The following is a 27449-nucleotide window of genomic DNA, read 5'->3' on the forward strand; positions in this document are numbered from 1 at the left end:
GCGCTGCTACTTTTAAAGTGAACTTTCAACGAGGAACACTTGTGGAACACACAGGAATTTATCACCGTGGAAACTTTACAATTTCGTTCAGTTGTAAAGTTTCCACGGTGGAAACATTCCCGTAGTATCACGTACTCGTAGTATCTACAACGTAGAACTTACGGTATGTAGGGTCTGCGTAGACGTATAGTGCGTACATGTTTTAATAGGATTATTAAGTGTGACGATATCGAGTGATTAAGAAAAAATCTGTTCGAGTGCGGAGCGAATGAAGATTAAAAAATCTAAGGATAGGCTACGACGTACATTCAGAAGAAAAATGTAACCTAAACATAACTAGAAATAAGTTAAAAAACTGTAACCCGATTAGGTACGTAGGTACGTAGTACGTAGATATTACAAAATGTCGAAAAAAAGCCTATGTCATCTATTGATACCTCATTAGTTGTTAAAATGGGATTGTTTTACCTTGACGACATGCCTTTTGCCTCGAGACGCCTCTATTAGAAAATCATACGAGTGTGGAGCTGTGCGAATGGTGAAATTCCAAACTTCATGCAGACTTTAAGATCGCATTTTTTTCATTATCGTAATGCGTTTTAAATAACTCTAATGTCAGCCCTGACTTTTTTGATTGATTAATATTTTACTACTTAAAATTAATTTTAAAAGTTAAAATAACATTATGTCCGAGTATATTTAAGAACGTGTAGGTACACATTACAATCACCCAGACATCGTGCTCGTAGTTGTATTTTCTTTTCCTCATTAAAATTAATTTACTCGTGCGAAGGAATTGGGACATGTATGTTTGACGTAAACCAAACGTTGATGACGTAAAACATGATTGCACGGTCAGTGAAATTTAAGTGATCTCTTTTCGAGTTAACAACAGTCATCATTATTATGTGAATAAACATAATATTATTGTAGAAACGAGCTGAGCGTACAAGAACGTGATAAATGGTTATCAAAGTAAGGATGAGACACACTACAGAATATTGCCTTCTTTATACACTAACATGTTAACGTGGGAGAGCCATGCTTCGGCACGAATGGGCCGGCTCGACTGGAGAAATACCACGTTCTCACAGAAAATCGGCGTGAAACAGCACTTGCGCTGTGTGTGAGTGAGTGTGTGAGTGAGTGAGTTTACCGGATGCCCAATCCCCTACCCTATTCCCTTTTCTACCCTCCCCTAATAAAAGGCCGGCGACGCACTTGCAGCTTTTCTGATGCTGCGAGTGTTCATGGGCGACGGAAGTTGCTTTCCATCAGGTGACCCGTTTGCTCGTTTGCCCCCTTATTTCATTAAAAAAAACAAAATAGCATTAGCGTAATGTAGTCTTGGATAGTGGTAAAAGGTGATACTAAAAGATGGTTACTAAACTAAAAAGTAGATTATACGTTTATTATTACGAGGGCTGCTATTTATGTATCCGGAACTGGCCACTTACAAGAACAATATTTAAAAAGTAATTACAACATTTGAAAATAGAACTCTTTGGTTGAAGAATACATTTTGTTTCATGTGACTGTCAACTATTTTTCCATTGTGGCGTCATTTTGAAAATTGCGTGTCGTCATTTGCCATGGATTTAACGCGTGAACATTTTCGTGCAATGATTTACTACGATTTTCGGCGTGGGCTAAATCAACAACAGTGCTTTATTCAACTCACCGCAACTTTTGGAGATGAAGCACCATCAAAAACCACAGTTTATCACTGGTACAGTGAGTTTAATCGTGGGCGGTCTATGCTCACGGATGAAAATAAAGAAGGTCGCCCAAAAACAGCTGTTGTCCCACAAAATATAGATGCTGTGCGGGAACTAATAATGCGTGATCGTCATGTTACATATCGCGAGATAGAGGCGTCCTTAGGCATAAGTATGACGAGCATACATAAGATATTACACGAACATTTGGCTGTAAAAAAAATATGTTCGCGTTGGATTCCGCACAACTTGACAATCGATCAAAAACGGGCTCGTGTCGATTGGTGCAAAAAAATGATAAAAAAATACAACCGTGGTACGTCAAAAGCCGTTTATAATATCTACACAGGTGATGAATCTTGGATCTATGCATATGACCCCGAAACTAAACAACAGTCAACGGTGTAGGTGTTCCAAGATGAGCCGAAACCAACAAAAGTTACTCGTGCAAAAAGTACTTTGAAGCAAATGGTCGCCTGTTTTTTTGGAATTAATGGACATGTGGCTACAGTGCCATTAGAGAATCGTAAAACGGTTAATTCTGAATGGTATACGACCATTTGTTTACCAGAAGTCTTTGAAGAAATAAGAAAGGACAACCGACAACGCAGAATCATATTACATCACGACAATGCTAGCTGTCACACCTCAGCTGAAACAACTCAGTTTTTGGAGGGTCAAAAGATCGAATTGACTGGTCATCCGCCGTACAGCCCTGATTTGGCACCTAACGATTTCTTTTTATTTCCATACGCGAAGAACAAATTACGTGGTCAACGTTTTTCGAGCCGCGAAGAGGCTGTTGATGCGTTCAAAATGCACGTTTTGGAGATACCTCAATCAGAATGGAAAAAGTGCTATGAAAATTGGTTCCAGCGTATGCAAAAGTGTGTCGATCATCGCGGCGAATATTTTGAAAAGCAATAAAACCATATTAAATGATATATGTTTGTTTCTTTTTTTAATTCCGGATACATAAATAGCAGCCCTCGTATACGTAACTCCTGTCGTAGCAACTTAAGGATAAGTTCTTAATCTCCATTCCCTGTCAAAACAACCTAGTCAGGGTCAATCTTCTGGTTGCGCGCTAAGGTTTATTGAGATTCAAATTTTTATTATCCACGCGATTACTTATTCAAGATTGGCCCCAATAGGTCACTCACGTTGGAGACATTTCAACGCTAAGTTAGGGCCTGTCTTAACGATATTACTGAGTCTACGATCGTGAGTTTGTTGGGAAAGTGCGCAGCCGGTGCGGCCACCATTGACGTCAGAAGGTGCGTTTCGCAATCTGGTGTTGCAATGTCGGCTAAACGTTGGTAATCATGACTGTACTCATCAACGCCGCTATTCACACGTATATTTATTGCTTGACTAGTATTCACTAATGCTAGCCGTTTCTATAGAGTTACACGCGCAAACAAGATGGTTCAGGGACTTTACGTACGTCGTAAAGAAACTTCTTTTAAGTTCCTTGAAAGAAGTCTCGAGCTGACGGAGTAGAAAAACTTCTTCATGCGTATAGACGCCTTATTGTATTTTTCATTCATCTCTGATTAACTAGTTGATTTTAATTTCTTGTACCACTGACCACGCCAAAGCCACTAACCCAGTAAGTACTAAGTACTTACTGTCTGAGTATCAACTTAGTACCTAAGCACTTACATTATGAATTTTGCGCAGACGTCTCAAGACGGAACTGCAGTAATTCTTCCTGCTTGGCAATGTTTAATCGATATGTTAGGTGATTATATAATGTGTTACCGACGTAAAAGCTCGCTTGGTACTCGCGGCACGCACCTCGCAGACGCCAGCCTGCCCACACTAAGTCATGCGCAAACAAGAAAATAAATAATGTAAAACGTGATGAGACTTACTGTTTGATGGGTTAAACTAGACTAGTTTTATTTACTGCTCGGAATAGTTAAAGCTAGTCTTTAAAAGAACGAGTTGGATAGGCCGTATCTTTCCGTGCCAAATTATCTTTATTTTAAGGACGCAACGCTTGAGTCAGCTACTACCAGAAAATATTGCTTGAACAAGTTATAAGACTCAAAATAAATTGTTGAGTGATTATTATTATTGAGCAGTATATTGATCTAACAAGGGTTTTCGATACATATTTAATTGGCCGCTACCAAATAGATCCGCCTGGTGGACTAGTGTTTTCAAAAACTGTCAACAAGAATTTTCGACTATCTTGCCTATAACTTGCAGAGCCATGATAGGGTCATTACTGTTAATTGTCGTATCAAACAACTGTCAGAAAGTATAGAAATTAGAAAACCCTCCCTCGAGCTCGACTTCGACTTTACCCGATTGTCTTTCCCACTGCGTAGAATTTTATGGAGATAAACTCTCCACCAATTATATAGTATTCAGTTTCATTCATCCAATTATCATCTCTTTCCCTGATAAATTCAATAGAATGGTAAAAATAGACGCCTCTGACAATTTATACGATTCCAGAACTTTCTTCTTAACAAGACATCTCTCATAGTCATGAGTCATCATCATTTTAAGTCATCGGTCTTAAAAAGGTACCGAATAATTTATCTATTCGTTTGGTTAACAAATCTTACAGACGAACTTGTACAATTAAGTCTGAATATTCTACAATTTACAGTCTACTATATGAAGTTTCTAAACAGAGTGAATACTGCCAATTTTCCAATTAGTGTCTAAACACACTAGGCCGAAGTTACGTGGCGTAAATTTCATATGATTACGTCCGCAATGTCAAACGCATACAATATACGGACGGAACGCGACGGAATAGTGCGTCATCGGTAATTTAATATATTGCGGGCGTAATCATGCGTAATTTACGCCGCGTAACTACGGCCTAGTGTGTTTAGATACTTACTCTTGTTTAGCAGAGTGCCGATTATTACCATCGTAACTATTCAGGGGACATGGGTGTTAAGAAAATCGTTCTTAATTCGAACTGCTATGTTCGGTCACAGCACTCTTACCAGCAGACCACAGTCCACGACTAATGACTTAATCCATACTTCCGTACTTACTAATATTATTAATGCGAAAGTGTGTCTGTCTGACTGTCTGTCTGTCTGTCCGTCCGTCCATCTGTCCGTCCGTCCGTCCATCTGTCTGTCAGTCTGTCTGTCTGTCTGCTTTACCGCTAAACCGATTTTGCTGTAAGACATGGAAATACGTTGAGTCCCGGGAAAGCACATAGGATACTTTTCATCCCGGAAAAATGTACGGTTCCCGCGCGATAAACGAATTTTGGCGCAACGGAGTTGCGGGCGTCATCTTCATAATAAACCTTGGCGCACGTCCACCAAGCATCTCGCCAGCCTTGTATAATGTTTGCAGTTTTACCGTAACGCCTGGAAACTAAACTTCAACCAATCACAAAGTTGATAAGGTCGATGTCAATGTATTCTTTTACTATGTACGTCACAGCAGGCGCCACATGCGTGCTACATCATACGTGACCCGTCGATCCGCGGTCCACTGCTGAGGTTATCTGCCTGGTTCTTTCCACTGCGCTGCCGCAACACGTAATCTCTACTGCCACGAAATGGAGCAGCGATAACTGCATACAAGCAGAGACCAAGGTTGCTTCTTTATAAATTAATTAGATACTTTTTTTTAAAAACTTACTTGCTGACCTACCAATAATTCAGGAACACGGCGCGCGTAAGACCTATTGCGCATTATTATACACTACTGAGTAGCTAGACCATGTTATACTATACAATCCGAATTGTAATTTTGATAGCTTTAGAGAGCAAAATAATACAGTCACACACCTGCATAAAACTTGTCCTTCAGTTATGCTACCAGAATCATCTTAAACGTATTTATAATCCGCATCATAAACCAGTTATTGTTGTAAAAAGAAAAATTAGCGGACAATAAGGCATTGTGCATTTGCGTGTAGTTGTGTACGCGTCGATTCACAATGGTTGGAAAGCGTGAGAATTGAGAATTGTCGCTCTAGAACTTAACATTCATAATTAAACATGGATGGCCATAGTACGGCAGAAAAAATGCCGTAATTTTTGAAAAAAGACAAATTAGAAGAATTTTAAAAATATAAACGAATTTTAATGTGAAGTGAACTGACACCTAGTGGAATTCATACGAACTAAAAAGTGACATTTGTTTGATTCTTCAAAATACTACCCAAATTATATTTTATTAAATCACATACAAACTTACAATGAATCCCACCGAAAATGAATTTGTTACCGTGAGGAGAAATTTAAGAACAACTTCGATGACCAACATCTGCAATTCATTTATATTAGATACCTCCATGAATAGCCTACCAAACACTTCACTCAATGATTCCAATACCGAATGCATAAAACACACGAATGTAATTCAAAAATTAACAAATGAACTAGACGTGGCCAATAATGAAGTAGAAAATTTAACATTGGAGATTCTGTCCCTAAAAAATGAATTAGAAAAACGAAACAAAATTATAGAAATGTACAAAAAACTTGAAAATACGGACTATATTACACCGAACTCAAGAAGGAAAAGTAGGAATAAAATTTATGACCTAAACCGGTGCCACAGTATGGAAACAACACCACAAAAAAGGGAAAAAAAACTTATTACATAATACACTGTATACCGAGAATGACAAACATGATAAGAATCTAGAATACAAAATGACAATGACAGATAAGTCAACACAGACAAACAAAAATGAAATAGACAACACAAAAATGGACAGGACAACAAGTATACCACAGACAACGCTATGTGACCCTATCAAGAAAACGTCAGATGCATTAAACAAGAAGAAGGAGAAGATCTGTCAACAACAAAAGAAGATGAATAAATTATGTGTAATAAGTACAAATTAGTATTCGACAGATAACAGCTGCTTACATTGAATTGACATAAGCCGACCAAATGACGTGGGTCTGTGAACTGCCAGGAATCCTCGATGGTACAAAAACTACACATGGTTGGTCCCAAATGATATTGACCAGGGGCTCCTGTGGGCTAGCGCTAGGCCGACTATGTTTCGAGAATGTCGTAACATAAGCAAGTAATGCGTTATTTATTGAGTACACATGATCAATCTACTCTTAAATGCTTGAATTTTTTGGATTGGCGAAAGATGGACCCCATCGTACAAAATATATTATTATACTAGCTGTCCCGGCAACGTTGTTTTGCCATATAAAGTATTTCGCCCATTATTTTATTGAAGTGACTAAATAAGTATGGCACCATGGCAACGTCCATCGCTATCCCGTCGCACAAACAATGGTAGGTGCAAGGTTGCCGTCAGTCTCGAGTTGTAATAATTAACTATGTATTATTTATTCAACAAATGCACTTATTAATAAAAAAGTAGCCAGTAGCCGATTCTCAGACCTATTGAATATGCATATAGGTAAAAATCAGTAAAGCCGTTTCGGAGGAGTACGGTAACTAACATTGTGACACGAGAATTTTATATATAAGATAAGATTAAATTTTAGATATGGATAAGGATTTTTCTCTGTGTATCATAATAATTATTATTATTCGTTTCTCACACGAATAGTAAATGATTAAGTTTCAAGGGTTGCGGCATTAAATAAAACTGGCTATACACGAGCCGCCCTTTGTAAGTATTAAATTCGTCGTCTAAAATCGTTCTGTGAATCGTTGTACTTGTGCTTGTGGCCACTTTAAACAAACCTTTAGTCATAGTCCATTCCAAATGGACGGCTCGACTGTTTAACACTAATAAATGGTTTGGTAAATGGAGAAAAACTCCATAATTTATTATTTAGCATAGAAACCACTCCTAATGGACGGCTCGTGTATGGGCTATGGCTAACTATAAGGGTGAAGCCAAACGAGCATAATTTGGTGAGTCGTGAGTCGCAGGATTTCGGTTGGCAGAAATTCTGCTGCATTGTTTCATAGAAAATTCCTACTTCATTTACATGAGCGTAATTTTGTAGGTCCTGATAAGTGATAAATATGAAAAATAAATATGATAAATGATAAGTATGAAAAATAATGTAGTGTGACGGAAATTCATGAACGACTAAGAAAATTACGCTCGTTTGACTTCACCGTTACGGTGTAACTTCCGAGCTTATGGAAATGTCCTTAAAATGATGCAACGTTCAGGTTATCGGGCTGATAGTAGCCGGTTACGGCAGACAAGACTGGTGCGCAGACGCAGCTGTTATCAGCTGGCCCTCAACCCTGACTTATATACTCACTGAACCGAGCTATTTTGGGCGTTTAGGATATTTCTTCTGATGATGATAGGTGTAACTTGTAAGTAAAGTCTAATATTGACGAATTTATAAACTGTAAGATGAAATCACAATATTCTTACATTCTCTACTGAATGTAGAGCGAATCTTATCGATATAAGCGAGCATAGTACGCGTGCTAAATTAAGAATTCCTTTTGTTATTGCTCACAGCAATAAAGTAGGTAAATAAAGTGTCCTATTTCACCAGTAGCTGGTGCTCTGTAATTACATATTGTTTTTATGCCGCATACTTAGCAGTTTACTATGTTTTGTCGTTAATGAAATGAGTCATGACTCATGACTTATGTATCCGTGAGATTCCTTTCTGCAGTTAACAATCGTTATGTCATTCAGCGATTGATCTGTTATTATTTTGCTAACACAATACAATAACAGACGGTTTTTATTGTACCCTATGTAACATGGAATACAAGACAAAAGATGCGATACAATATCACAAAATTATTCTTATGCTAATCATGCGGTTTTGCTCGATAGTTTTACTCCAAATCGAGTAATAATTACTGTGTGGACCGCAAAACTGAAGCTCGAAGGCTCGCATCGAGCCGGCTTGATGGAATTAAATACATAATATATCGATTTAGAATAAAACTATCGAGCAATGCTGAATGTGTGGACGTAATTGCTCGATCGAGCAAAAGCGTATGTGAGTAGGTACTTAGCATTTGAATGTGTTTTGTCCATCGTTAAAACCATACGGTCTATATAACCAGCTGCCAGACAAACTTAGTGTAGAGTGTAAACATAGTTTGTTTAGGTCATCCTTACATAATCGGCGTTGGAGTCTAAAAAGTTGCCTCTACAAGTTTTTGTCATCGCTAAAATATATGATGCAAAGCCACACACATAGTACGATGCGGTTAGATCGTAAAACTCACAATGGGTTGTAAATCTTATCGGCATCCTACCTCCTACATGGACGCTCAATCTGTCGCACCTCGCACGCTCTCCCATGTAGAACGATTAAGAACCGCCCGAGAGATTCACGCGTACTTCTATTTCTATTTTCTATCCACACAGCACGAGAATTTTAAACTGAGCACCAAAACCCCCACATAGACTATTTATTGGAAATAAATAATAATCCCTTTAACATTTTAAAATATTTGACAGCAGCTGCTGATCCTTGAGATGAAAATTCCAACGTTTACAACACGAACGTCACGAAGCAACATTTCGTAGTAAATGTTAATGTACCTATAATAAAGTATGATAATAATAAATATGAGTCTGACGACAATTTTTTTTGGGGAGCGCATGCAATGCAAATGTACCTGTAGCCTGTACCTCGTAGTTTCGACGACCTCTGTGGCTCAGTGGTGAGCGCGTTGGTAGCACAAGCCGGGGGTCGCGGTTTCGAGTCCCGCCGACGGAACAAAAAGTTTTCAAAGTGCCTGGGTCATGGATGTGTATTAAATATGTGTATCATATAATAAACATCTTAAATATATGTATAGTATAAAAGTATTAAATATATTTCCGTTGTCTGGTAACACAAGTCCTTCAGGTACTTACCACAGGGCCAGACTGACGTGGTGTGAAGCGTCCATAGATATTATTATTATTATTAGTTTCGCATTAGGGGGCATAAGTATGTGCGTTTCGTCCATGTTTCATCAAATATGTATGGGGTGCGATTGACGTCAACGGCCTGCTCTAAGGTAATGCCCCATCGACCCTGCTCAGAACGGCCGTTTACCTTTTTCTGGATCGTTCCTGCGCTAATAAATTAATCGGAATGATCGATTCATGTATGGTAAGCGTAGTCTGCTGTTTTAATAGCCGCTGCATATGCGCTATAACTTATGTATAGAAGCTAACAATTTAAGACCCATACATAATGCGAGGGGCAGTGAATTCCAAATGTCACTGATAATAATTTTCTATTCCCGTCTTTTCTTCAGCGAGAATTATTATAAGAATAATATACTGAACCCCGTTCAGTCGATGATTGAATCTCCTGTTAGTGTTCTTCAATCAGATTTAATAAAATAATTGCTAAATGTACCATCGAGGAAATTGATTCCTAGGCAGTTGACGGACCTACGTTATTTGGTCGGCTTATGTCAAATCAATGTTAGCTGTGATCGGTCGGATAGGTTTGACGTAACGCGACCACATTACTTGGTCCACCATTTGCCTAGGAATCAACTTCTCTGATAGTACATAGAAGTTACTGACCTACGTCAGTTCTTTTCTAATTAGTCTCGTTTTCAATTAGCAGTTGCAATTAATTATATTATGATAAGTTCAAAACACTAATTAGCAAAGTGGTAACATACTCGTATACATATCTTGGTATAATTAAATAACCTATACATAACCTGTGTCATTGATGGAAGCAAATTTCGCTTTGCTAATTGTATAATTTCATATTATGCGCTTGTATTTGTAAAATTTCATATTATGTATTGCATACTCGGTATTTAAACAATACCTACTAGGCAATGTCAATTTATTCAGTACCAGGGAAAACCCAATTGTAGAGAATTACAATAAGTATACAAAAACAATGCATGTACCCAGTACCACGCGTGCGCCTGCGTCAAATGATAAATAGAAAATTTCGTAAACACATTCCGTGAAAACGTCTGAACTTTCGGCGCCAATAACACAATAGCCAATAATATCACCATTTGAATCTATTACAATTTTTTACACTAATGTTTATTTCTCTGCTTAGTGATTCGATGATTTAGTATCAAAATATCTTACACAACTTTCTACAACCGAAATTCTTCTTCATAACATGTCTTACCAGAAGACATTAAATTTTATGACGAAAATGTATTCGTATCATAAATCATGCGACAGAAAACCAGATGAAACCGAACTCGAGCCAATAAAGATAACTTTATTGCACGCTGAGTGATGACCCGCGGGTTAAACAAAAAACCAGTCAACAGCATAACCGTAGATGATCAGTTAAATATTAAACTTCGATTTTACTGTAAAAATCAATCAAATTAATTTTTTTGTATAGTTGTTAACTTTTAACCTTTTATGAAACAATTTATTAAACAAAATAAAAATCGGCCAAGTGCGAGTCGGACTCGCGCACTAAGGGTTCCGTACCGATACAGAGGAAAAGTAGGCTAAAAATTGTGTTTTTTGTATGGGAAAGTAAAATTTAAGGGTTAAAGTTAAAATAAAATTAATATTTAAGGGGGGCTCCCATACAACAAACGCGATTTTTTCGGCCTTTTTCGCTCTATATCAATAATGGTAAGAGGTAGGGCACTTGAATTTTTTACACATTCTTTTGTTATATTATGTGTACTTTAATATTTAATAATAATAATATTAATATAAAATAAAAATTTAAGGGGGGCTCCCATACAAAAAACACATTTTTTAGCCTATTTTTGCTCTGTATCGGTACGGAACCCTTCGTGCGCGAGTCCGACTCACATTTGGCTGATTTTAATTTTTATTGATACTATTGTAATACAATTATTCGTGTTTTTTTGGTAAGTATTTAAATATTTGCAAAAATATTAATCAATTTAATAATTATATACTTTCCTTGCACTTATTCCACTTTATTTTATCATCGGATGTACCTACTGCAGGTAATTTTAAAATTTAAATTTAAAATTACCTGCAGTACACCTGATGATGATCTATTAAAATAAAGGGGAATAAGTGCAAGGCAAGTGTATAATTATTAAATTGAACATGAATTTCCACCAAGAAGTGACAGTACATTCAATATCATATCTAAAAATATTATTGTTTTATTTTTATCCAAATGGATAAGTAACTATAATTATCAAAATTATAAACAAGAAGTGTTATCAATGTCCAAACAAAACATTTATAAATAACTGACACGAATTGAAAGAGTGTTTAAATAAAACAAGGTGTCATGCCGTGCTAACTGCCAACGTGCCTAATGCTTATAATATCCTACAGGAACCCTACATTTTATCGCCGTAAAAAGTTGATTTTTTGTAGTTTACTTTCTATACGTCGAATCAAATAATTATTTTTTAGAATTCTATTACTATTTTTGAACGACGAGTTTACTATCTGTGGTAAAAATGAAAAGCGGAAAACCAGATTCGTTTTGCTCGTTTGCCTTCTGTTTTTTTAAAGTGTAGCCTATATATTATATAGCTTGTTTGACGCAAATAAACAAAAAAAACATATCCACAGCCGAACATAATATAACCTCCTCGTTTTTTGGAAGTCGGTTAAAAATATTATGTTTCCTCTTTATATTATCATTGTCAATATAATATTAGCATGCATATCATAATCGATTCTCATTTCTTACGAGATTGTGCGAATGTCATGACTTGTGATTTGTAATCTACCTTGTATTATTGTATCTTGTCGTCAATTACATAACAACTTGACAATACACCCGTTTATTTTGTTTAGGTTGTTTGCATTTTGACTCGAAAGTCGAAACAAACTATTTCGTGAAGTTAAAAAAATATTCTTTCAAGTCTGAACATGAACAGCCTATAGCCTTCCTCGATAAATGGGCTATCTAACACTGCACTGTATGTAATAAAAAAATATTCTGTGACAATGTCCAAACTCCAAATCACACAACGCGGCAAAAAAAAAAATTCACTTCAAAATTGTTTATACTTTACCCATTCCACTCCTAATGACACTTACGCTTATAAGTTGAATAAATAGATAAGTATTATACATACAAAGTGATTTAAATGTCTGACGCCTTACATTATCATAATGTAATGTAATGTATACGTGGGAAAGCCATGCTTCGGCACGAATGGGCCGGCTCGACCGGATAAATACCACGTTCTCACAGAAAACCGGCGTGAAACAGCGCTTGCGCTGTGTTTCGCCGAGTGAGTGAGTTTACCGGAGGCCCAATCCCCTAACCCCTACCCTCTTCCCTTCCCTTCCCTTCCCTACCCTCCCCTATTACCCTATTCCCTCTTAAAAGGTCGGCAACACACTTGCAGCTCTTCTGATGCTGTGAGTGTCCATGGGCGACGGAAGTTGCTTTCCATCAGGTGACCCGTTTGCTCGTTTGCCCCCTTATTTCATAAAAAAAAAAATGTAAAATTAAAGTTGTTAGTAATTCATTGTTATTTATGTGTGAAAAATTCAGTTTTTACAAGTTTTTTTTATTAGATCCGTGATTGTTTAAGCAACAGCCAATAGGCAATAGGTGAATCGGCGATTGACTATTGAAGTTTGAACCTCCATTTAAAGTAGTCTGTATTTTCCAATAACGTATTCGCTTTTTTATGAATATTGAAGTAAAACCCAAGAATCCGGTGAAGGTGACTTTTTTGGCAATTGACTTGGTAACAAACATTCACAAGCTTTCCAATTCTTTTTACCACATCCTCAAAGTGTACTTTTTGCCGCCATCTCAAGCTCAAAGTGGCTAATCTTATACCTCTTTGCTGTACTTTGCGATTATCATCATAGTCATAGAGTGGTCATATAATTATGTCGGGAAAAATACAGTCCGTCAAAAAAGTGAAGAAATTAAAAAGTGGCAACATCATAGTGTCATCCCTTTTTTCTTAGATTGATTTGAAAGGGATGACACTACGATGTTGCCACTTTTTAATTTCTTCACTTTCTTGAAAAACTGTAAGTAGCACAATTCAAGCCGCTGACAACATTGTCATATAACTCATAACAACAGCTTGTTGAATTAAAAATATATATTAGATGTTTGTAGGATGTTTATAAATTTTTTGTTAACAAAAATATGACAAAAATGTTTATCGCGTGTCAATTATTAGAAAGAAATAAGTAAAGCATAGAAACATACGTACTTATTTTCCTGTTCTGAGCATACATAACATTAGGTACCGTACTTAATAACTAAAAAGTATTAAAAATAACTTTGGCATACGGCATAACCCATGGCCCCATGTTTTTTAATTGAACGTAATGCAAGGGTTGGCCAATTCCACATACCTAATAACCTCAGAAGCCATTAACATCAGTCCTCATGTTAGTAGATAATTTTAAACATAATAATAATTATCTTAATATATATATTTCTTGTGTGCGTGTGTATGTGACTGAACTCCTCCTAAACGACTGGACCAATTTTGATGAAATTTTTTGTGTGTGTTCGTGGAGATTCGAGAATGGTTTAGATTTACAGTTTGGTCTACTGGAAAATGTTTTTTCAATTAATTTCTTATTTATAAGGAGTTGTTGATTTTGGAATGTTTTACATTAGATCCGGCGGACGGCGCTATCATCGCATTCAATATTATTCTATTTCAATTTTAGTTTGTCCTGAGTCCTGACAGATGGTGCTACGATTAATTTGAAAAAAATTTTGTTATTCAATTCATGTGCTGATTAAAATATTAAATAAATAACACATAGGCTACAATTTTAACCGACTTTCAAAATGGGGGAGGTGTTATGTTCGTTTTCTTATATTCAACGATTACTCCGCCGTTTGTTAACCGATTTTCAAAATTTTTCTTTTGGTATATAGGGTATCATCCCAATTTGGTATTATATTCAGAAAAGTGGTGATCTGATGAAGGATCCATAAGTAATCGAGGGAACTCCTCAAAACTTATAGGGAAACATATGGTGACTTCGGTTTCGTGAGAAGTATTCTAAGCATATGCTACCAACAAGTAAGATTTTGCACCGAGATATACCTGGTATACCGTGGTTCGGAAGGTGCTGAGAGAATTCCTGATTCTTTATAGATACAAGTTTGGGAGTTTCGGCGTTGTTTTAAGAACAGAAAGCATATGCTACTATGCAAATTACATTCTTCATCATCATCATCATCATCATCATCATCATCATCATCATCACTACCATATTATACCATTTCATAGTCTTTTAGATCGAGACTCGAGTTTGTCAAGCGATAATTAAAAAAAATCTATATCTACCTAATATTATAAACCTGAAGAGTATGTTTGCTTGAACGCGTCAATCTCAGAAACTACAGGTCCGATTTAAAAACTTATCTCAGTGTTAGATAGATCATTTATCGAGTAAGACTCATCATTTATCGAGAAGGTTATATTATATTATTACTCTAAGACTAATACGACAGAAGAAACTCAGGAAAATGTGGGAAAAACGGGGGAAATATTTTTTATGGGAAAATGTACCTACGGATTCTGTAAAATTTCTAATTTACGCGGGCGAAGCCGCGCGGGACATCTAGTATTATATAATATCATGCGAAAGAACCTCTTTACAGTGCGGTAAATGTATGTAGTTACAACGCGAAGTAATAAAATATTGTTTACAAGCCGTTGGTTGTGGGACGCAGAAGATGTGTGTGCTATTGACGTCAATGCCTACAGGGTCACTCGGTATAACATATGGTCCTGTCATATTCTAAAATTTTATACAATCCCATGTACCTGGGACGCCGCATGCGTCGTACCTTCGCGTGAACAAGTTATGAATTTATGCTGTCGCCTGTCAACAGTTTTGAATTTGGAATATATTTTTTTTATATTACACAATACATTGTATACTTAAAGATTTGTGTTCGGCCAGTGCCGAATACAAATCTTTTTGGTAAAATTCGATTTTTGAAGTAAAAAAATGTTATCGTTAGGCTACTTTTGCGGACAAAAAACTGCTTTTATTACCTGAGAGTATTGATCGCTTAAAATGTTCTAGAATTCAAGTAGTATAGAATACGGTCAGTTAATAGGTATTTATAAACGCACTGTGTATATAAATGAGTTGTTTTTGAATGGATTAGTGAATTGGTCGACATTGAGCTGCGCCAGCGCAGCCCGAAGGTTGCTAGTGACTAGTGTGACGCCAATCTAAGAAACGTACTAAGCTTGAATTTCGTATCATATTATGTAAGTAACTGATAGGGGTAATGTTTCATACGCTTATCTTACTTTAAATACACGTGCACACCAACAATTAATAGCATGAGCTTAATGTTTCTTAGGGATTGCATTGACGATACATCTCTATTCAACCAAGTGCAGTCTCTTTATTAGGGTTTATCACCCTAAAAACTTACGTCCGTTTGGCTGGAAGCGAACCATGTCTGTATTTTATTTAATTCGGAAGTCTTCTAAGCGACGGTTCCGTTACTAATTATCATACATCATTTAGAAGTTTATCAAGCATGTTACTTCTAAAAGAATGTTTTAAAGTCGATCTCCAAACGAAGAGAAAATCAGCAAATTAGTATTGTCAACTTACTTTTAAAACTAGTTTAAAGAAAGCGGCTGACATTTGTATTTACAACTTCCACTTTCGTTTCCTTTTAATGTTATCTTAATGGACGGTCTTATCCGTTTGTACGTTAAACTCTGTGGTTAAACTTGTCCCTGACCTGCACACTATTACTGCACAACTAATTATCAAAAGTTAAAAACATAACACTGTACGTACATTGTACAATCATAATTATTGTAACTGCTAAAATAACTCTTGCTTTTAGCTATGAAATATTGAAGTATGAAATTACAATTTGTATTCAATTCGATTTATGAATTCGCTAAGCTCTACGCTCTATAGTCTATGATTCGCTCGAGGAGGTAAGGTTGATTTACCGTTTCACTCTGTGCATTCCGATCTCTATAATAAGAACCGCCATGGCCCGGGAAGAGGGAAGACGGGAGATAAACTAAGCTGATTTTGATTTGCAAAGAATTAACGAGAGTAAATACAGTAAAATATTGCTTAAACTAGTTTGTGATAAGTTTATATGAGTTTAGTTCGTGTGTTATAAACTTGTATCGTGAAGATAATTATTTAAACTGAACTAAAAGTGCATGGTGTTTCGGTTTTGAGGTTATGTATGCAACTATGGAAGCTCTGTTGATGAATGTAAGTTTCAACAGTAAATTGTTTTGTTTACATTTTTAAATTGCAAAAATAATTAATATCCGAAGTGTTATTTATAAAGTTTTATAAAACTGATTTTATTCGTAGCAATTATTTTAACTTCAAAAAGAATATAGACTGCAGTAGAGCTACATATTGTACAGTTCATTTTTTTGCGTTGATATTAAGTATTATTGTGTTGTGGATTAGAGATCTTAGTAAAGTTTGAGTGATAAATGGTCGCTGTTAAGCATTTGTGTACTAGCCCACACATTTTTTTTGTTGAGTTATGAATGCAGTCTTGTTCCAAATGATCTAAAGAACATACCTGCATCCATAACTCATTACGTATTTTTTGTGGGATGATACACAAATGCATATCAGAGTCCAAATAATATTACTTAAACTATGTATTTTAAGGCTCACAAAAATACTTTTGCTACAAAGTTATGACAAAATTCGATAGCCAGTGTGAGAAACCTGCAGTTGTGTTGAAATATTCTACTATCGCGTTTTACAACTTCCAGCGAACGTCCTAGATTCAACATTAATAAATATGTGGAATGGTGAATGAACCCGTGGTGCATTTTATACGATTAGGGCCTGCTTCATCAATAATTATTATTTTGGAATTATATATGCGCACTTGCCGGGCACACTCTTTTTCACTTTTTTATACTTGAACTTATAGCTAAGTAACTTCTTTACTTTATAAAAAAAAAACAACAAAATCTTTAAAAATATTTTTTTAATAATTAAAATACTTGAGTTTCTAGAACTTTACCGAAAAGTTCTCATAAAAAGTAACTTCTTTGGAATGTCTGTGGAGTCCGGAAACGAGTGCTATTAACTTGGTCCCATCACGTATTGGACTACAAAAAACCGGACATGCTTCTTTGGACATCCTGATTTCATCGACGTCATACTACCATTCACGTTGTTCATTAGGACTAGCCAATTCAAAATATGTGTTAAACATACACTAACTAGCTGCAGCTGGGGAACACCGTCATAAGCAACGTGATGTATTTATATAACTTCATAAACAAACAATTATTACTGTTGATTGTATAGGAACCGATCAGAACACTTTTTTAGTGTTCCGTAGTCAACAAGGTAGGTAAAGTTTCGGACTGTCCGTCCGCGGTTTAGACCAGAGACTATAAGGCCTACAAAGCTGTAATTCGGCATGAATGCACATTATAATGATGCCGACAAAATGGTATATAATATATTATGAAGTTTTAAAGTGGAAAAAATCGTTAGATTCCAGTGTTCCCCCCTTCTACCAGCTAAACGGTTGATTTTGGAAATGTGAAAAAATTTACGAGAGAGGAAATATGCTGAATTTAAAAGTAAAACTATCACGGCTAAGAAGACTTCAGAAGTTATTGAATAGTCGATCAACAAAAAATGTATTCGGAGAAGTATAAAGGAATTTTCGTTCAAATTCCTTTGAACGTGACTGAGATGATGTTGAACCCTATATTGCGCGTGGCACGACACGCACTTGGCCGTGTTTTAGTGAGGCTTATTGACAGACAAAATGACCTTTTAAATGAAATTACAATAGTATAGGACGATGACTTGCGTAGTCGTGATTTATTTAAAAAAGCGGGTCAGGTCAGCGGCCGCGTCTCGAAACGGAGAAAGTTAAAATTGGCCTCCCTACTTTGTAGCGTTAAGGGTACGCGCGTGCGCGAGGTCGACTCTACCGTCTACGTCAGTTCTACGTGCATGCGACGCTCACTTCGGACGCGCGATTCGCAATTAATAAATTAGAACTCGCTGGATGTGTGCGATTTGTGCAGTGTAATGGATGGGACCAAAGTGACAGCCGGCAGGTTCATCCCGGCCGACCTCCCCGACCGGCTCTACATGCGCGCCCTGCGGCAGTACCAGAAGTTAATCGATTTGAAACGATTCACCGCGAAGGAAAAAGTAAGCGGAAATAGTATAGCGATACATTAGGAGTCAAGACGTGTCTGATTTATTGGAATCGACAGTTCAACTACCCCGTAATCCGTATTCATGGGTTTTACGTTTTTCCTATTCAAATGTGTCTGAGAAAAAATTCTTAGTGTGAATATTTGACGATCGGTATTCTTTTCATTTTGTGAGCTATTTTTTAAGGGTACATTAAATTCTTGTTTAAAGCTGCAACGCACAATCAATAGAGCGCATAAAATCACGGTTTCTGGAAAGCTCTTTGTGTTTTAGACGCTTTGATTTCATGACGAAATCGTTAGTAACATAGAATATCATTGGACGAAATAATATGTTAGCGTGGAATACTAACCTAACCATTTGAAGTTTTCATTAAGAACACTCATTCATCATTATTATTAATCTAAATTACCTAATTCTAAATTAGATCAAATATAATCATTATTATTAACAACTGAGTCTTTGTTTACTATTTTTTTTATCTCATACGAGTCATACGTAATACGCAGCATTGAAAATATTATAATTATTAATAAAAGTACTTAGAAAAAATATGTAATATAAATTCCGTGTATAATTTTTATGGGTATGTTACGTAACATGTTATATTATCATAATTATTAAATGCACCTGATAAAATATAGTAAATACTTAATACGCAACCGTGTTCCTTATAAATCCATTTCTAGATTTCAGATGAAGTCTTTGTTTAAAATTATATTACTATACTGTTTTCAACATTTAAAACATAATTAAAAGCTCTACATTTTTCAGTCGTACAACGTTTTATAGAGCATCAATTAAAAATAATTTGACGTTAGATAAAATATTTTGCTTTGTTTAATATCACCGGATAGGGGTACATCCGGCCGGATACAGATTGTTAAAAACATTTCGTGCCTGCGTGTTTTAGAGATAATATTATTAGCATCATCTTATTCGATATCATCATCAAGGCAAACCCACTATTAAATTATAATCAACATTGTCGCAGTATATTTTTTTTTTGGGTAGGGCAAAGTTAGCAATTGTACCTGACTTTCGGGAATTTTCGCCCAGTCTCTATTAATCAGGGTTTTCGTGTAGCCAATGCCATTATTAATGTAACGTTTGAATATATAGTTTATACCACTTTATAGGTACTAAATGTTTATCAGCTAGATAAACATTCACACCATGTGACTGCTCCCACGCCCTATCAGTGAGTTTCTATTTGGAATAGTCTGGCCTCACGAGGTTTCGAGTTTCTCTTGATAATAATAATAATAATAATATGTTTGGACGCTTCACACCACGTCAGTCTGGCCCCGTGCTAAGTACCTGAAGGACTTGTGTTACAGGTACCAGACAACGGATATACATTTAATACTTTTTATACTATACATATATTTAAGATTTTTATTATATGATACACATATTTAATACACATCCATGACCCAGGAACTTTGAAAATCTTTTTGTTCCGTCGGCGGGATTCGAACCTGCGACCCCCGGCTTGAGCTACCAACGCGCTCACCACTGAGCCACAGAGGTCGTCAAAATACTACTGATATTAAGCTTATTTTACAAATGTGAGCAGCATTTAGAACAATATAGAAATATGAAGGTCGAGAAAGCTGCGTTTGCTATGTATGTAGAGCGCCAGGTGCAATGCACCACATACATATAAAATCACACACCGCAACAGCTCGCTCCACTAAGTAAGGCGTAGTTAGTTAAATATGTGTGCGTGACACCGTGTAATTACATTTGACCGGGCACTGTTTGTAGTTCTTAGAACTTTATCTATACTTTTTTATTTGATCTGAGGTATTTTCGTATTCTTACGACACCTAAAGGCAAGCAAGAGCTAAGAACCAATACATAATCTCTTTCATGTTCAGTAATCACTTAAAATGAAAGAATTTATTTTAATATAGAAGACTTAATAACAATGCCTACTCGACTAGAATTATCGCTAAAACGTAAGTAAATTATTCATTTATTCAATAATTATACACAACCTTCTTTTAATGATCGTTCAATTTATGATAATTTAGGTTGTTCCGTCCTTAGAAATGTTGAAATGCGTCATTCGACTGAGGACGACTGTTGACCAGTTACGTCCTACACTCAATTGCCAAGTATGCCTACAGAATCTATACTAATCTTATAATTGGGAAGAGTTTGTTTGTTTGTTTGTTTGAACGCGCTAATCTCAGGAACTACTGGTCCGATTTGAAAAATTCCTTCAATGTTAGATAGCCCATTTATCGAGGAAGGCTATAGGCTATATTTTATTACGCTTATACTAATAGGAGCGAAGAAATAGAGGAAAGTGTGGAGAAAACGGGGGGAAATTATTTGAAAGGGCTTATTTGAACGCGCTAATCTCAGGAACTATTAGTCCGATTTGAAAAATTCTTTCAGTGTTAGATAGCCTATTTATCGAGGAAGGCTATATGCTATATTTTATCGGGCTAAGACTAATAGGAGCGAAGGAATAGTGAAAAGTGTGGAAAAAACGGGAGAAATTATTTGAAATTTCTTATTTGAACGCGCTAATCTCAGAAACTACTAGTTTGATTGGAAAAATTCTTTCAGTGTTAGATAGCCTACTTATCAAGAAAGGCTATAGGCTATATTTTATTACGCTAATACTAATAGGAGCGAAGAAATAGAGGAAAGTATTGAAGAAACGGGGCAAATTATTTGAAAGGGCTTATTTGAACGTACTGGAGCAATTTTTATGTTATTTGGCACACATGAAGAATAGACCACGTGAAAGGACATAGGTTTCTTTTTTTGCGAAAAAATGTAAGTACGGTTTCCGTGACATTCCTAAATTACGCGGGTGAAGCCGCACGGAACATCTAGTACATAATAATACAGGTAACACGTAATCAATAACTAATTTTACATGGTAATAAATCAGTATATTATTATGAATCATGGTTTATCCTTCAATTAAAATATTTGCCATTTCGTTTAAACTCGCTATAATACTAGTGTAGTAAAAAAGAATATGCTAGTTTATGTATAATAACAGCATATTATATGCACATATACAAATTTTAAAATTTAAATGTACATTCATTGACCATACAAAAATTATCAAAAACTAGTGGTACTACGAAACCCTATATATTGCACGTGGCAGGACCCGCACTTGGCCGGTTTTAAGCCTAAGTATGTTATGGATTGACATATTACACAGACAATGTCAGCAAACCACCGACTGATTGAAAGAGCAGCATCCCCGCTTCACGAGTATAAAAAATATGTTTTAATAATTTTATATACCACCAGTCGGCATCATTAATATATGCATTAATGCCGAATCATAGCTTTATAGGTCCTATAGTCTCTGAGCAAAACCGCGGACAGACAGACTAAAACACACACACTAGGAAGAATGATAGATTTTTGAGTGATACGCCTATACATATGAATTATACTCTTTTATTTATGATTGAAGTCTGTTGACAACAAGGTGACAAATTGAAAATGGATTATAGTTTTTTTTATTGAATCTTAGATACTATAAAAAATATAGCCAGTCTGAGATCAGCTGAGTCCCAGAGACGAGAGTTGAAAAAAATATGATAAAGTCAATATTTTTGGTAGTAGTCCAATGTCGTTGAAACTAAGGTCGAATTTCGACCATTGGGCGATCTCTAGTAATGATTAATGTACCATCGAGGAAGTTCATTCCTATGCAATTGACAGACCAACGTTATTTGGTCGAATATGTCAATTCAATGTTAATTATGATCTGTCAGCTGGGTTTGACGTAACGCGACCAAACTATTTAGGTCCCCGATTTGCATAGGAATCAACTTCTCTGATAGTACATGGGTATACCTTAAAAAAATATATAATAAATTGTGTTTGAGGCTTATTAAACCAGAGTCCATACATTTGAGAGCCAATTTGTAGATTCACGACACGATTCACGACATTAAAGGATCGGACACCGGTGTCGGGACACATTGTATAGGAATTAGTAACTAACGCAAGATTGAACTGCTGCACTCCTTTTGTTGGAGGCTGTTGATATAAATTTATTAAATAAATTACATTAATAATGTTGTAATGACTCATGTTGTTAAACGTTTCGATTTCTTATATTATCTTATATGTATATAAAATTCTCGTGTCACAATGTTCGTTCCCGTACTCCTCCGAAACGGCTTGAACGATTCTCATGAAATTTTGTGAGCATATTGATGTTAGTCTATATCAGCGTCTGAACAAATGTGCCCAATTTCAAAAGTATAATATGTAAGTATATTGTATAATTGTATACCTATACATAATATGTATGTTTTTGTGTTTGTGTTCGTATATCTCCGGAACTATAAGTTCGATTTGAGTTATTCTTTTTTTTGTACTAAGTATTGTTCTAACTTAGGAAATACTGCAAGTTTCATCAAAATCGTTTCAGTAGTTTTTGAGATGTAATTTTAATTATCAATTACGTACAATTATGAAGTCGGTTTTATCTTTTTAAATTATTGTTTTCAATTTTCTTGTACCCGTATACAACTTTCTGGACAAATTATCAGTTTTTGCAAAAATTAACTGATAACGTCTACTTTATTTAGCGAAGCAAAACTGCGCGAATTTCCGTGTTATTCCTCAAATATTTTTATAGATAAGAAGCAAGCCTTGCTCATTAAAATATATGTTTAACAAGCCCTAAGCTGCTTAGTTATTTGTCTTTTTCTATTTGCAGCTTCAATCCAGTCTACATCCAATCAAACAGCAAAATAGTGTTCTCTACGCCAAACATGGGATAAACGACTCTTTCTTTAGGTTTTGACCAATCAGGCTGCGTTTGACATTTGAGGACATTTTATTATACTGTAGTTTTTATACCGAAAACGTGTCTAAGCTGTATTACTATTGGATTACCGGAATCGGGGTAGTGAGTCAACATAGGTCTGCTTAAATATGTATCATAAGAAATACTACGAAATAAGCGACTCATCTCATTCCAGTCTTAACGACTAACGAGTAACGGCCTGCTTACCCGTTAAGAGGATACACCAAGGGCGAGAGAAATTGAAAATAGGTATTTGAAAATGTATTGCTGTCTCACCAATCTCAAGTCTCCCACCGCAGAGCGCGATAAAGACAACACGACAAAAGTTCTAATAAAAGAACAGAAAATCTTCGATTCGTTGTCCGCTGATTCCTTCTTCAAAACTTAACCGATTTAAGTACTTTTTTCATTAAGAATTAAAGCAAGGCTTGAGCTGTGTTCCTATGTTTTATTTTTTTTTGGATATTTTAGCCAGTTTTGTTTTCTGGGTGTTTGAACACAGAAAATCAACACGGAAAATCTGGCCATTTTTTGGGTTTTGGACGTTCTTATCTTTTTTAATAATAAAATTATGAAAAAAAGGAAAACATAGGGACATGCTAATAGTGGCCATAGATATTCAGGAAAAATATCATAACTCTACCGGCATTATCCAGGGATTATCCAACAACGTTTGTATGGAAAAACGGCGGAGTGGACTCCTCTTAAGCGTCTGCTTAAGAGGAGTCCACTCCGCCGTTTTTCCATACATGGGGCTTTTTGTAAAAGCCTACTTGCAGATCTGGGTTAATCTTAAACCAGGATTAAATACGGATTAAAGACGATGTACAACCCAGGTTTGACTTTAAGGCACCCCGCTCAAATTGGCTTAAACCATTATATAGAAATAGTTATAATATGAAATAATAAATTAAAATGTTTTTCGCCTTTGCATTATGTTTTATTCAAGTCACAGGAGCAATTGAAGTTTGCCGGCACTAAATTCAATTCGATAAGCATCTAACTGTTATGCAAATTTAAGTTATAGTGAACTAATCAATCGCGATTGACATATCTGGCCTCTTTGAAGTCCAGCGATCCATTTAAATAATATTCGGCGTCCTTGGACTTATGTTGGTGGGTCAATGGTGCCTAAAGTTTTATGATAACGGATTACACAACAAACAAAATGTGTAACCTTTTATTTTATGGAATAAAATCCATAACTTATTTTTATGGAACACTGCAAAACGCACTGCAAAACTCAACGCAAATTGCCTACTTGCAACTTGCAAGGTCTTGCCATTTTTACTAAATACGATTATCCTGGTGTTGAAATAACCATAACATTTTAAACTTTCGCGTTGCATTATAATTAAAACTTTTTAATCGGTACTTTACGCTACTTATTCAAGTAGTAATGCTACTACGAGTACATACTTTTTCTCGACGTTTCGGCCGTGTTGCAACGGCCGTGGTCACGAGGGGAGGGGGCCGAAACGTCGAGAAAAAGTATGTACTCGTAGTAGCATTACTACTTAAATAAGTCGCGTTAAGTTCCGATTAAAAAGTTTTGAAATAACCATTTCAGTAAAACATTTAGGATTTCGGTTTGCAGTTTGCACGACGTCAGGGATCCACAGACGCGTAATATAAGTTGGAATTGATACTAAAATTCCCCGTAAGTCGTAAGGATAATGCCTCCTCTGTATCAACATGTGCTCAGACGAGCATTTATTGATACAAGAATTAACTTCACTTCACAACTTAAATTTTACCTTATTTGCTTTTTAATAGAGTTGAGAATTGTTTAAGCACACGTCTTGTTGTTGTGAACCTGTGTTGGCGGTAATGCCTACGTACCGTCGATTAATGTTTATAATGTTCATGATATTCTAGCGATTTTGCGGCTTTAACCGCATGGATATCCCTAACATATAAACTTTCCTATACCCTTTTTTCCCCCTTGAGGGTAGAATTTAAAAAACCTTTCCAGTTTCCTAGTGGATGCAAAATTATTATAGTGAAACACGCGTCACTCGCGTCTAAAATTTAAAATTTCTAGCTCATGCAGGGTCTCCAATTAATTTCGCTCGGGGTCCATTTTAAGAAAAGAAATTACCTTCGCGGTCCGCACGATATTTTATAATAAAAAATATATTTATTAAACAATTACAAAGGTATTTATTTACATATCAATGAGAATTGTTTGGAGTGAAATTGGTGCAAGCTATTGACAATCCTGGAGATGTTCATCAGTAAGTCAAGACCGAAATTTATTTTTAACGAAGTTCACCTTCGAAAATGCTCGGTCCGCATACAATGGGTCGGCCGTCCGGATGCGGACCGCAGTCCGCCATTTGGTGAGCCCTGTTCTAGCTCTACAAAACTTAGAGCCCTACACCCGCTTTCGGTGGGACATACTTATGGATGACCCCTACGGTTCGTAACTCCTACGAGTAATAAAGACTGCAGTAGACGTCATATTCGCTACTGGGAAATTGTAGCCAATTCTTGAAGCCAGACAGACGACATACTAACAATAATAACATATTAAACTAAGCTTAAACACGTGTTTTAGCTTAGTTTAATATGTTAATGCTTGAAATATTTCGACCAAACAAGCTTAACATAAGTTTCAATCGTGACTCTGCATTTACTTATGTATATTTTGCTACTTATACTGAGCTTAAGTGAAAATACTTAAGGATGCGTATGACTCCCTATATTATATAGAGTTGACTGTGAAAGTAGCAGCGCTGAAAAAGTATTTTTTCTAAACTTTTGGATGGGCATAAAGTGAATCAATGACGCTGGCGCGATTGCCCATACAAATCACAAACAAAATATGTTTCAGCGCTGCTGCTTTTACTCTATATACAAGGTGTAACAAAAATAAGTGATAATACTTTAGGGTGTGTCCGTGTTCCTTATAGAGAGTTCACTGTGAAAGTAGCAGCGCTGAAAGACAAAATTTTTTTTTCACTTTTGTATGGGCAAGGGCCTTAGCGTCACGAGTTTCCCTATACAAAAGTGAAAAAAAAATTTGGTCTTTCAGCGCTGCTACTTTCACAGTGAACTCTCTACAAGGAACACGTACACACCCTAAAGTATTATCACTTGTTTTTGTTACACCCTGTATAAGGCTCACACCCTAAAGACTGTAAACTATTACCACTTTGTTTTGTTTCACTCTGTAGAGTGTAGACCAATAATTGTTATCTGAAATCCCGTTCATGTGTGTGTTTCAGGTGGTCTGACATAGACTGCAATAATATTTTATTGTAACTATAATAATATTACCTACTGTTTACTGAAGTCAGTGATAACGAACGACCTCGCTCAGCATTCGTCGTGGAAATGACATATTTATGCACTATACAAACTAATCGAGTAATAAATAACACTTTTTACCTCATCTACGTAAGAGACGAAGGATGTCCCTGTCAAAACGAATTTAAAAGGGAAAATAAACTTGATTTTACTCTCAATATGCATCAAGATTTACGACTTATTGTATATTTAGTAGGTACTACGTTAATTTCTTACTTTAAACTATATAACAATACTACATAAATTATAACATTGAATCATCCACATTAAACAGTGGTATAATGAATTAAAAAGAATGATCCATTTTCATTATTACAAATTTATGGTCGCTGTTAAGCATTAGTGTCCTAACCCACAATTTTTTTGTCGTTAAATTTTGAATGCAGTCTTGTTCTAAATCATCTAAAGAACATAACTGCATTCATAACTCAATACGTAATTTTTGTGTGGGTTAGGACACGAATGCTTAACAGCGTCCAATTATATTAATTTTCATAGCGTTTTGGACAGCTTTTAATTTAGAGTTTAGACTATTACTAGCTTCGAACTGACCTATCCATCATGTTCAGAAATAAAATAGTATAATGTTGACCTT

The 27449-nt window shown here is 35.9% G+C and overlaps 1 protein-coding gene across 2 annotated transcripts in view; it reads left to right on the forward strand.

Moving 5' to 3' along the window:
- LOC121732127 (inositol-trisphosphate 3-kinase homolog) overlaps nt 1-27449 on the forward strand; it is a 107111-nt gene that overhangs the window by 50419 nt on the left and 29243 nt on the right. The window contains exon 1 of one of the 2 annotated variants that reach the window (XM_042121935.1): nt 18508-18729. The exons of the other annotated variant lie outside the window; for it this stretch is intronic. Within the exon in view, the coding sequence (XP_041977869.1) occupies nt 18604-18729 (126 nt within the window). The 5' untranslated portion in view covers nt 18508-18603. Of the gene's footprint in view, nt 1-18507; nt 18730-27449 lie in introns of those variants that run through there. 2 annotated transcript variants of the gene reach the window in all.

Source organism: Aricia agestis, chromosome 11 (assembly GCF_905147365.1).
Source record: "Aricia agestis chromosome 11, ilAriAges1.1, whole genome shotgun sequence".
NCBI lineage: Eukaryota > Metazoa > Arthropoda > Insecta > Lepidoptera > Lycaenidae > Aricia > Aricia agestis.